This window comes from Embiotoca jacksoni, unplaced genomic scaffold, assembly GCF_022577435.1.
Source record: "Embiotoca jacksoni isolate LCO1_2020_lvr unplaced genomic scaffold, fEmbJac1.0.p SCAF_4, whole genome shotgun sequence".
Taxonomy (NCBI): Eukaryota; Metazoa; Chordata; class Actinopteri; family Embiotocidae; genus Embiotoca; species Embiotoca jacksoni.
In genome coordinates this window covers 7119748-7132947 of record NW_027185392.1, presented here as the reverse complement: position 1 = coordinate 7132947, position 13200 = coordinate 7119748, and the positions used below count along the sequence as shown (strand labels likewise).

The window sequence follows — 13200 nt, the reverse complement described above, 5'->3', positions numbered from 1 at the left end:
TCGGGCGGCTTCGACCGTTATGTCTGTTGTTATATTTATAACTACCGTATAATTTGAGAGTTTATTTTTTTTATTTTTTTGGAAACATTTACGCGTTTGACTAAAATTACGCAATTTCTCAGTCGTAAAGGTCCACAGTAGAAACGTCGCTGAAGGCATCACTGCACAAAGTAAGCTTGTTTATCAACAAAAAATAACTCCTTTACAGTCAGCAATGCTCTTCATCCTCTCATCATCGTAACATACATGGCAGGTGCCCTTCCCCCCCCCAAAAAAAACAAAAAAAACACCAGAAACGGCAAAACCAGAAGTCACTGGGTTTCCAGGAAACGGTGGTCTTATAATGAATTAGTTTACCAATAGTCACACTTCCCTGCGTCAGACTGATCATAGTTTGTTTTGTAAAGCTGTGTCACTTCAATAACTTTTATTTGTAACTTTTAAGACTGCTGAGTGCATCGGGGAAAAAAAAACCGCTGCAAAAATCAAACATTTGTTAGTCGCAACAATCATTAAAAAAACAAACAGTGGAATCCTGATGGGTCGTCTTTTAAGTGGCTGGATTTTTCTAAACGTACTTCGGAGTCATTAGGTCATCTGATAACATTCAGGTCAAGTGACATCTACATTTTTTTTTTTTTTTTTTAAATCTTCAAAAATAACGACCAGAAACCATTTTATGTCCAACTTTCTGGCTGCTTTCCTTTTTCTTTGGGGAAAAAAAAAAAAAAAAAAAATTCACACCACTCAGCAGCTGTATATTTCCACTATTAATTCTCTTCCAAAAATTCGACAATTTCTGCATTGTAGTCATAGAAAAAAAAAAAATAACTGTTCTTCGTCAGAGTCACATTATTTACATCCTCAACATCTGGACCACAAACTGCTGACTGAAGAAAAAGCACTCGGTACCGCGGAGGTGGACAGACATGATGACGGGTGGAAAAGGCAGAAAAGAACGCGTCGTCAGTTCGGTGCGGAGACGGGAAGGTCAAAAACAAGTCAGGCGCGCAAGTTGACAAAGAGTTGCCCGTCGAGTTTAAGAACCCGCTTCTACTTTCCGACGCTCGCCACGGGATCGTTGTAAACGCAGGGAAACACGTGACAGACAGTCTGTGGCGGCAGAGGGAGGTCAACCAGGACGGCCTGTTTCACTCCTCTGGTCATTTCTTCGCCTTGCCTTTCCCCTTTCCTTTGTCCTTCCCAGAGCCTTCTTTCTTCTCCTGATTTGACTCCTTGGTGGCTTTGACCTTCTTCTGCTGCAGAGGGGGGGGAGAAGAAGACGGACGAGAAATAAACACAAACATCTCGAGTGCGGATGTGATCAAACGGGTTCTCGCGCGAAGCTTACTTTGATCATAGCGTCGACTTTGAGGCCGTCGCCCTCGTCCTCGGACTCCTGGCCGTCTTGGCCCGCGTCCTCCCCCCCCCCCATCTCCGACTCCCCTCCGCCACCTCGGCGGCCCTTCTTCACAGCTTGCAGGGAGTACGGCGTCAGGTGAACCTCTTTGTTGTACGCCCGTGTGAAAGCCGCCTTCACCTGCGGGGGACACCGACGGTACAACTTCATGCGGGACATAAACGGGACCAACCGAAGAAAAGCACGTTGACTTGCGCTGCTCCACGGCATCTTTTAAATGAAAACAATTGTGCAAAATGAGTCGTGCGGAGAATTACCACCCGATTCTGAAGCCCAGCGGAGCTTTTCGGCCTTTTTTTAAAAAATTTTTTAAGATCTTTGTTTTGACTGTTTTTGATTCACTGTTTCGGCTCTCATCGGCAACATGCAGCTGCTTTCGGTGAAACAGCCCCTCAGACTCAGATGACCGCCGAACGGTTGTATGACTCCACAAACCGCCGAGGTTGTAGTTCACGTGCGTATCTGTCCAAATTCATCAAGGTGTTATTGCAGAGAAACTACACATTGTAAAAAAATGTGGATGGTTCACGCACAACTTGCAACAAAGATCTACACAATCACCGCTACCCCTAGATGGACGCCCTGCGGTAATGTCACCAATTCAGTGTTTGTATTTATTTCTTTTGAAATACGGTCACAATCTTCCCTTTTGCTCCTCAGTTATCGTGTTGAGTAAGAGACAGAAAAGAACAAGAGTAATTTTATCCCATTACATACTCAAATTTTGTACTTATGGTGATGGGGGAAAAAAAGGATTTGTCTCTTCCTCTTGTTTGCATTGTGGCTCCGGAAAGTCTCTTGTCCGAAAAAGTTTCCTTTGTTGTCTGTCTTATTTGCAAGTGATTATTTTCGCATCTAATTGACGACTGTGTCCTTCTCTTGTGAATTACCATACGAAAGCAGATACAAAGGGAATGGGGGTGACGGTCTACTGTTTGTCACACTGTATGAAAGCTGCCCTGAGGAAAGCCCTGCTGTAGAACCCTGATGGGGGGGGGGGGGGGCACCGCTGGACACCTCTCTTTGAGGGTGCATGCAGTTGCTCCTTCTTGCAAGAATGAAATGTCCGACGTGTTTGATTTTGAACCAAGCCTCTTGAGTAATTTTTTTCCAACGTGCGGCCACAAACACATTTTGTGAGGTCGCAGTTACCGTTGACCTTCAAATTGTAATCAGTTCATCCTTGATTCCAAGTAAATGTTCATTGCCAAATTAAAAAAAAAAAAAAAAAAAGATTCCCCTAAAGTTGTTCCTAAGATATCGTGTTCGCAAGAATGGGACGGACACGTAGTACGGATGTAAAGGTCATATTGACTTTGACCTCTGACCTTTCATAACCAAAATCTAATCTCTCAAATGTCATCGTCGTCGCCCCCCCCCCCTCCCCCCAACAGCAACAGCGCCGCGACTCGTGTCGGCCCGATCCCGCGGCTCTGAACCGAGCGCTCGACTGACCTTGGGGTCCAGTTTGGAGTAGGGGTCGGGCTGTCCGCCCCAGACGCTGATCTCCATGATGCTGTCCACGTCCTCCTTGACGAGCTGGTAGTCGTCCAGCAGCTGCACCGCCTGAGCGGCGCCCTGCGCGCCGCGCCGCTGGAGCGGCGACAGCAGCGCCTGCCGCAGGTAGTGCAGGTAGTCCAGGTTCACCGCCTGCCGGCCGCTCATCGTCCTGTCCGGGCAAATCAAAACGGTCAAAACGCTCGAGCGGCGGTTCGCGTTCGACGTCGTGGGAACGAGTGAACGAAAGCCTCACTTTAAGCTCATGTGCGAGTTCAGCTCCTGCACGATGCGGGAGTGTTTGCTGGTGGAGGAGTGCTTGCCGAGCCAGCTGGGGAAGACTGGGAACTGAGCCATGTAGCCTCTCATGAGCTCCCCTGGTAACACACTGGCGTAGATGGCCTGCGAGAACACACACACACACACACGCGCACACACGCACACGCGCACACACGCGCGCACAACACACACACCACACTATGTATTTACATTGGCGGTGTATAACTCTTGGTAGGTCTGTGTACGGCATCACTGCCCCCTTAACATCTGCTCAATCTCCCTCATTACAAATTTTTGAATCTATAAAAATGCAAATATATTTCATTTCTTAAGTTTAAAGTTCATAGAAAACTTTTGCAGATGATTTAAAAAAAAAAAAAAAGGGTTTTAAACTCTGCACAAACATCCTTCTGCACATCGAAGCTTAAACACTCAGCGAAGGAAGAAGGAGGAAAAGGTTTTATGAGTGGAGGCTGATTGATTCTTCCGTCTCAGTCTCAGCTAACATGCTGCTCTCGCTGCTCCGCTGCACTTCCTGCTATTCAGAAGGTCAGAAAAGGCAAACTTACTTTAATTTAGTCGTTTGAAGTGAAAGAACGGCGAGTTTACTTTGAGGTATATAAATAAAACAAATCGATCGCTATAAATCAGTCCTTACGCCAGAGGTTGGTCGTACATACTGACACGAGACACTTCACTTTGTCGTGCGTGTGTGTGTGTGTGTGCGTGTGCATGTGTGTGTGTGTGCGCGCGCGCGCGCGTGTCACCTGGGTGGGCAGCAGCGACCAGTTTTGTCTCGAGCGGATCCGTCTGTCCACCAGGTCTCCGTCGGAGATGGAGTCCGCCGTCTTACTGAGCAGCACCAGATGGGACTTCATGTCCCCCCTGCGAGAGAAGACGGAAATATTCAGGGGAACGTTTTGTCTTTTGGCCGACAGTCCATCGGTCGAGCCGGCGAGGCGGGACCGGCCGGCCCGTCCCGTCTCACCGTGCCGCGGCTGGACGGACGTGCAGGTAGTTCTCCTGGACGAACAGCGGCGCCAGCGAGTAGTCGTGGAAAAACAGGTCGGACTTGTCGATGAGGCTCATGTGGGCCGTCTGCTCCCCCGAGGTGAACACCCTCCTGCACACGTCGAACGGCCCGAGCTTCGTGTCCTTGCGGGCGCTGGCGGCGTCGGACTTGCACTGGTCGTAAGTCATCACCTTGTCTTTGGCCGACCACATGCTCAGGTTGTGGATCACCTGGAGAGAAAAGAGCCGGCGAGGGTGAGGAGGGGAAACCGCCGGGAAAGCCTTCGCGTCTCAAACTCCTTTTCAATCTACTTCACGTGACGCTCTGACTGCTGCACCTGTCGGACATCCTGATTGGAGGCGAGGATGATCTCGTTCAGGGCCGGCGGCGGGATCTTGATTCCCTCCTTGAAGGCGAGGGACATCATGGCTCCCTGAAAAGATGGAGATTTAAAAGTAGGGAAGTGAACAGCAGTAACATCTTGTCTGTCAAGAGTCTGGCTGTTGTGTAGCAGCTCTGCGTGACTGTCTGCCTCTCAACATGCTGACGTCACCACTTTATGCATGATGTGATTGGCTGTAAGGTCTTCACCTCCATGGACGCATTCCCAGAATACCATCGACTATAAATGATAATTGTGATTTTTTTTTAATACTTGCGCCTTGTTTTTAAGCATTATCCAAATAATTTGTGAGCATTGTGTGGATTCATCACGTTTTTATATTTCAACCCAAATGGCAGAATAAACGTCGGAGTATTAAGGCCTCAATAAGGAAAACAATTGGGCAGGAATTTTTGTATTTTGCATTTTAAGAATGAATTCAAAACTTTGGAGGAAAGACAAACTTCCAGTGGTAAGATTTTTTTACTTTACTTCCCCTTATGTGGCCCTAATACTTAGGATGTGCATGTGTGTGTGTGTGTGAGTGTGTGTGTGTGTGTGTGTGTGTGTGTGTGTGTGTGTACCTTGATCTGCTCCACTCGCGGCCTCTGGAAGCGCAGATCGAAGCAGTAGTTGGCCAGCGACCTGATCTTCTGGTGGTTACGATCGTTGCACATGCAGATGATGGGAATCTTAGAACTTTTGATCAGACCGATCATCTCCTGCAGGAGGCCAAAGGTCAGAGGTCAGAGGTCAGAAACAGATCAAACATGACAGATGAACCGACAACCACAAACATCGGCTGGAGAAACCCGATTTATCAGACTGAACTGATATGTGGTGTCCCTTCTGTTCTGTTCCTAGATTATCTGTTTTTGTTTTTCTTAAACTTATATTTATATTGTAAAAGTTTAGAAATATGACCAAACAGTCCTGTAACTTCCTCTGAATATGAGGATGTGGTCCGAGAGAAACGTGTTCGTGTACCTGGATTCCTCCGCGGTCCTCGTTTCCAGCCATGCCGTCGACCTCGTCCATGATCAGCACGTGTTTGCTGCTCACAGTCTGAGACGTGCCTGCAGGACGGAGAAGCAGCAGGTTGTACAAGCTTCACTTCTGGATGAACTTATGTTACGTTACTTGTTATAAAAAAAAAAAAAAAAAAAAAGCATTTCTATAAATGTGAACAATTCCCACATTTGAAAACTAAAAGAGTTCATCTACGCAATAGTTTAGGTTCCTTATCAGTCAGAAACAGAAGTCATTGACATTTAGCAGCCTATCGGAGAAGCATGGATATCCACATCGAATGAAGAATACGTGTTTTCATTTTGTCAATCACCACAAATGAAACGCGGCGTCGGGAGACAAACCACTGCTGGACAAAAAATAACAACCAACATCTGGTTAAAAGACATTCTCGCTGCTTCCTTCCAGTCATTTCTCGTGTGAAAAAAGCACAAGCACAGCCCAAACACTGCTCCTTGAAAAACCCAGCTCGTCCTTTATTTAGGTCTGTTTGAGTCTATAAAGTCTGATGTGACAGATTTAAACAGAAAAGACGGATCACCTTTGTAGAAGTTCTCGATGCTGGTGTTGTTGAGTGACTCAGCAACAACTTCCTTTAGGCTGTTTTTGCTGCGAGTGCAGCTGGCGTTCATCTCTACGTAGCTGAAGCCCAACTCCTACACACACGCACGCACACACACACGCACACACACACACACACACACACACACACACACACACACACACAGAGAGAAAGAGAGAGAGTCAACAGGAGGCTGAGACTGGAGTGTAAAACTGTGTTCGTCGTGACCGTGATCAGAAGCCGACTGTGTGTGTTTTATGTTTTCAGACTGACCTCGCAGACCAGGGCAGCTGTGGTGGTCTTCCCCACCCCCGGAGGTCCAGAGAGCAGAGCAGCTTTGTGTCCTGAGCCATCATCTCTTCCTCCTCCTCCTCCGAACTTACCGAACCGCGCAGCTGTACAGCAGAAAGCAGCACAGCACACATCAGCACAGTCTGATCAAACTTGAACAACTCGGTGAAATAAAACCCGCTCAGTGTTGTGCGACCTGCTGGCTTCTCGGCGCCTCCGCTGTGGTGTTTGTACCAGTTCTGCAGCCAGCGCAGCAGCTTGTTGGCACAGCTCTGCTCCCCCTGCTGGCCGATCACCGTCTTCAGAGAGCGCGGACGGTACTTGTCCACCCACAGCAGGCTGGCGCCGTCCCCTGTCAGGGATGGAGATGAGGGTCCTGGGGCTGAAGAGGCGGAGGAGGAGGAGGAGGAGGATAGGCCCAGCTCCCTGCGGGCCGTGTGACCACAGCCTCTCCCCGGCGGGGTGCCGCCATTCCCGCTCCTCCTGGCAGCGTGGCCTTGTGCCAGGCCGGTCTTTGACGGGCTCGGGGTGTGGGGGGACGTGGAGTTGCCCTTGGAGGGAGAGATCTTCTGGGCCTTGGGGGTGATCTTTGAAGTCTTGCTGGGGGCAGTCCTGGTCTTTAAGGCTTTGTTCTACATCACAAGGGGAGAGAAATATAAAATTAATCTTTACACGAGAAGCTCGAAAGATTATTCACACATTATCATCATAGATTCATTGTTTAATTTCTAGCTTTTTTTTTCTTCTTTTTTTTATGTCAAACATTCACTGGGTTATGCTTCTTAAAACATGTCGATTTAGAAAATAATTCAACTTAAAGCTTCGTCTTCACACAAACGTGTGAGCTTTGTGAACGAGCAACCAATTACAGGTTAAATCAACTGCTTATATTTTGTTGCAGGCTACATGTCTATTTAGCCGCAGGACCGTTTTATCACTTTAAAAAGCTTAAAAACGGTCCAGCAAATCTTGATATCAGTCGGTTTACATACAGACCAGTTTGATCCTTATTCTGCAAACAAACACCGTCTGTATTTAACGGTGGAAATGGATGTGTAGTCGTGATTTACGTTCAGTTTGAACATCTTTTGGGTTCACATTTTGCCACAGCAAATGTATTTACTTTGAAAACAGCATGATTTTGTATATTTCAGGAGATATTTGAGCGCTGACCTCGGCTTCTGCAGCAATCTCGTACTTCGACTTCTTTCCTGGTTTGGTTCTGACCAGCTCCAACAGACCGTCTTCATCCAGGATCGTGGTGCCAAAACTCTCCGCCTGAGCAGCGCAGGAAAGAAGAGTGTCAAACTGAACTGTGACGAAATCACATGTGTTTGGAGGACAGATACAGGAATAAAAATACAAAATAAAAAGAAGGGACTGATAGAAGATATTTTTATTATTATTTTGAGCCCTTTTTTGTTGTTGTTGTTGCTCATATGAAATAGTCAGCCTCAGTTTCCAGAAAATACAATTCTGTGGCTCTGAAATAGTTTGTGTTTTTAAGGTCGTTCACCTTCTCGAGCTTGGACACTCCACTGTCTCTGCCTTGCACCAGGTAGCTCGTCTTCTTGCTGATGTTGCCCGTCACCTTTCCTCCATAGCGCTCGATCAGAGATTTGGCGTCGTCTCTCTCCATCGACTCCAGGACGCCCGTCAGCACGAACACGCAGCCCTCCAAACAGTTCTCTGCTCCCTGGAAGACACAGACACACACACACACACACACACACACACACACACACACACACACACACACACACACACACACACACACACACACAGAGCGTGTCGGTGAGACAAAGACGGAGCGAACGGATCAGCAGCACCAGCGACTGAAACGTGCGTCTCATGGTACCTGTGGGATTTCCTTGGAGCCCAGAGCTCGCGGCCCGTCTCTGTTGAGAAAGTTCCTGTAAGCTGAAGTGCTGATCCTCTTCTTCTCCGAGTCATCAGGACTCGTACTGGTGCTCTGATAAAAAAATTTTTAAAAAAGAAACACAGACTTTGTATCATTTTATGTGTTTTGTGTTTCTGTCTCTGCTCCTTTCAGGACAAATGCAGTGATTTATTAACAGGTGCCGTCCTTTTCGCCCTGGGTACGGTGTCTCACCTCGGGTTTCTTGGGAGAGGTTTTGAGCGCGGTGGGCGTGGTTCCTGTTTTGGGCGTGAACTTCTTGTATGAGATCGGCGAAGCGACAGGCTCCTTTTTGGGAGAGATTTTCATTTTTGTGGGTGAAGTGGGTGTTTTGCTCTTCGGCCATTCGTCCCTCGCCTCGTTCTTTTTCTTCAACAAGGCCAGTTTGGAGCTGGTTTTGACAGGCGCGGTGTCCTTCTTGGGAGACGAACTGATCACGTCCTCCGACGTGCTTCGAGTGGTCCTTGACAGGCTGCTCGTGCTGCAGGCAGCAGCGTCTGCGCTGCTCTTCTCGGACGTTGTACTTAAACTTTGTTTTTCATTGGAATCTTTACAAGCCTGAATGAGGACACGTGCAAAATTATATTGAACGACTTCAGGCATCATAAGTAAACAAGCCTTTTTTTTTTTTTGGTTGGGTTCATTACCTTCTTTGCCTTTGGCTCTTTGTCCAGCATGGCCAGTGTCCTGGCGAACTCCTCGTCCTCATGGACCTGTTTCTCCAGCTGAATAAGCCAGAGGGAAAAATCAACAGTGTGAAGATGGAAAAGCAGAAGCTGAGCATTAAAAGATGCTTTCAACCTGCGTAACTTGTGTTATTTTTACGATTAAGCATCCAAAATATGTCAAACAATGTTTTGGTTTTTTTCATTTTGCAAAGGATTCTAAATAATGTGTTACTTTTAAAAAGTCCCATATTGTGTATATTTTAATATCCTAAAATGCAACATGCCTCGTTGCTGTTCTGTAACCAAAAATTTTAAAATCTAAGATTTTTAGTATAAATACATATGACAAGCCGTGACGTCCTCTCGCTGGAAAACCTGGAACAAAAGACTTTTGAAAGGTTCTCTGTGAAATGTCTGAACACTCCTACTACTTTTTCAAAGATGAGAGTTGGCAGCTGTTGATCAGCTTACCTCCATGTCCTCTTCCATCTGCAGCTGTCTGGCGATTTCTTCATCACTGATCAGGTCGTCTATGTCTTGACTCGACTGAGGAGCGGAGAAGATTTTATAACAGTCAGTCCTCATTATCGGAGGATGAGACCTCAGTGAGGGGTTCAGTGGAGGTGAGTGAGAGGGTCTGAGGAGAATCAGTTCATCAGTACTCACAGCCTTTCGCTTGGTGCTGGCTACCAGCTTCTTGTCTGAGCGCTGAATGGTCCCGCTGCCGAAGTAGTCGAAGAGTGAGGTGGGAGTTTGTTTGGGCTGAGGAGGTGGAGCTGACTTTGGGGTGGCGGGCGCAGGAGGAGACTTCACCCCAGCTTTCCCCTGCGAGGAGGAGGAGGGCCTGACAGGAGACTTCACCGTACCCTCTCTGACTCCTGCGTCCGACTTGGTCGTTTTTCCGAAGCCGTTCTGCTTGGGTTTGGTCTTCAATGTCTGGAAGGTGTCACTGTCTGAGTCTACGAGCACAACAGAAAATAAACGTATCGTAACAGACCTTCCTTGTGTGAACAAAACAAGCACCTGTGCTGGAGAAACGAAAATGAGGCCGCACCTGTTTCAGAGACATACTGCACGGGATCTTTTTTAGGAGGCGGCTCTGCCTTGGTGGTCTTCCGTTTCTCTTTGGGGGGTTTCTTTGTCTTCCTCCCTGGCTGCTCCTTCTCCTCCTCATCAGAGTCTGTACAGACAGAATTACAAGGATGCGTGTTGAAGAGGAGACAGCTGATGAAACAGACCTAGTTTGCTTCTGGATCAATATTACTGTTGCATTAATATGCAAGGTTGTGCGAACTGATTTATATACTATTGGTTAATCTAATCTACAGAAATGCATCAGTTCTCTGTAAGATCATTATGTTTGTAGTATCGCTGTCCTTTGATAAACACAAAAAATTCACAAGCTCAGAAAAACTCTTATGATTTCAGGGATGTATTTTAGAAGTAATTTAAGTGCGTTTCAATTTGTTTATTTAGCTGAAGAAGTGAGAGAGGTTTTTTTTTTAGCCTATAAAGGAAACTTGAACCTTTCAGCTTGTCAGAAAAATGCCGATTCAAAATCCCCAAATTTGGATATATGTGGTTTTCACTGGTATGAAAACTTGTAATCTGAAAAATAAACAAAGATGTCAGACAAATTAGAGTAGAAAGTATGTATAACTTTAAAACTGAAGTACTTCAATTTGTACTTAAGCACAGTACTTGTACTGTAAATGTACTACTCAGTTACCTTTCATTACCGCCCATGAGTCCACATGCACATCTCGACTTGTATGAAATACAACGCAAACTGATATTGAGCCAAGAAACGCACAACGCTCAGTATATCTCAGAGCTCGAAAACCGTTGTCTGAAAATAACAATGACGTGACCTGAATATAATATCAACACATGGCAGTGCAGGGGAATCAAACAGCAGCTCAAAGTCCTTCTCACCTGACGCTATGACTGCGCGCTTCTTTCGTTTTCTCTCACTGTCTTTATGTTGCTCTGTTTTGGAGCTTTTTACCTGCAGAACATAAAGAAAAACAAACCCAGATGAACAAGAGGAGGAGAGACAGAGGGACGGTCAGTAGGTGGGCAGAGGAAAGCATCATGTCCTTACCTTGGTGGTTTCTTTCTTTTTCACCTCCTCGTCTGAAGACAGAGGCTGCTGCTGCTGCTGCTGCTTCTTCCTCTTCTTCTTCGTCTTCTCCTCCTCCTCCTCCTCTGGTTTGATGTTTCTATTCGGGGCTGGTTTCTGCACCGCAGGTTTGGCTGCAGCCGGTGCAAAGAACCGCCTGATGTCCTGCACACACAGACATACACGGTAAATGTGATTTATTATGAAACAGGTCCCGGCACTGGACCAGACTGGATGCAGACTGATTGTTTTTACTCTTCACAGATTTCACTTTCTAAACTGGATTGAGGGAACCGTGCCATCATTTTAACAGCAAACTAACGTCAAGTGTTTTGACGACATCAGAGGAAAACGAAGCTCCCAGTGTGTTCCGGGCTGAACTTTTCTTCACTAACTTTAAATAACAAGTTGACAAGTTTATCTTCTTTAGCTGCAGCTAATCTTTAGCGGCAGTGCGCAGCAGTTTTAAACCGGAGCAGGATCATTTTTTTCTTTTCTTTATTCAAACAGTTTGTTCGGATGTGCGTCTTACCGCGAGGAAGTATAAATAGATGAAATGAGTAACGTACCATGGTGAAACGTTTTCTCGCAGCTTCTGGACAGGTTGTTTTTTGGAGATTTTTTTTTATAAGAAAAGTAAGAAAATCCCTCAACTGCTTGGCGCGAAGCAGGACGGTGTGGTCGCCAGGAGATGACGCACCGGGAGCTGGGTGGCATACGTCACTGCGTCACTGTCCGTGCGGTTTATGTTTTCATAAACTCTGAATAATGCTTTTCTTTTGTCACCGCACCTCTTCATCTGTGTTTTGGAGAAAGACTGTAACAAAACTGGACATTTATTTAAGCCAAAATACTTTATTACTAATTTGAAATGTAATAATAAACCTTTTGAGTTACATATTAAATGTTATTGTTTACATAATCAGTCCGTCGGAGATCTTAATATTTTTCTGGTTGAATTAAATTCGCACATAGATACCTTGTACTTTGTGACAAACAAAAAAAGGGAACACAGACTCTTATATTTGAAAGATTTGCTGTGGCCCCTTATCAAGTTATAATGATTCATTTTATTAATTTATTGACATTAAGGTTTTTTGTTTTTTTTCCCAATTACAAGTCTTGGACTCTTCATGAATCTCCATTTCATGTCCACGAGCTGAATGTCTGTGAAAAACATACATACAGCTATCAACTGTTTATTTTTTGCTGTTTAACACTGCACCTACTAACAACAATCAGTAAATTACTTTGGACAGTGAAGAAATCTGAAGAGGCTCTGAATACCTCCACCTCCTGTGTCATTAATCTACTGATCATTATCAGGACTATGTAATACAAGAGCTCTTTTTGTAATTATGATGGTCTTTTATTTTTGAATTTAATGTGCTTCTGTATGTCCGTTATGGGTATATCTTCACATCTACATGCCGTTTGTTGTAATTATGTATTCATATGCTAAAAATATATATTCATGATTGTCAGTATATTTATTCTTCAGTAAAATTACACATGCGAAGTCAGAGAACAAATAACTTCAAACCATGTTGTAGAAGAGACAGGCTGAAGGCTGCTTCAGGTTGATGTGCATGAGGATTATTTGTTGTTTTTAAGATTTTAAATGTTATGCATTACTCCCTCTTAATGTCAACAAATGCCACTAATAATTAGATGCGTCTCTATTTGATATATTAATGAAACATGTAATGATTGGTTCAAAGATATGGACAGACCACCTGAATGTTGTACCAGTGGACCACTTGTACCATTAAAAATTTTAATATTAGCTCCTAAAAACAGTACGACCAAAATAGATGAACGTTTTTGACCTCCTTCCATTAGACAAGCACCAAAAGTTTTTTTTTTTTTTTAATCTGTAGCGAAGACAATCATCAAAAACTCTGTACATCTTCTGCCGCAAACTATAAACACACCTCTTCTGACTTTACCTTGAACGGTAGAACTTTAGTAGCGCTTAAAATGACACTTACTGATAGAACTTTGTAGTTTGGCTTTCTTG

The 13200-nt window shown here is 45.2% G+C and overlaps 1 protein-coding gene across 1 annotated transcript; it reads right to left on the bottom strand.

Annotated features, from left to right (window-relative positions):
- Window positions 1–162: 162 nt before the first annotated feature.
- rfc1 (replication factor C (activator 1) 1) lies at window positions 163–11860 on the bottom strand. Its single transcript, XM_069166804.1, has 23 exons — window positions 11750–11860; window positions 11163–11345; window positions 10994–11066; window positions 10113–10238; window positions 9725–10017; window positions 9530–9604; window positions 9038–9115; window positions 8586–8948; window positions 8331–8444; window positions 7989–8168; window positions 7646–7750; window positions 6669–7104; window positions 6455–6576; window positions 6161–6275; window positions 5578–5666; window positions 5175–5312; window positions 4546–4641; window positions 4185–4438; window positions 3964–4081; window positions 3174–3319; window positions 2876–3089; window positions 1352–1540; window positions 163–1259 (listed from the first exon to the last, which is right to left on the bottom strand). Exons 1-23 carry the CDS (start codon window positions 11750–11752, stop codon window positions 1164–1166), a joined length of 3606 nt encoding a protein of 1201 aa, XP_069022905.1. The 5' UTR covers window positions 11753–11860; the 3' UTR covers window positions 163–1163.
- Between the last annotated feature and the right edge of the window lie 1340 nt (window positions 11861–13200).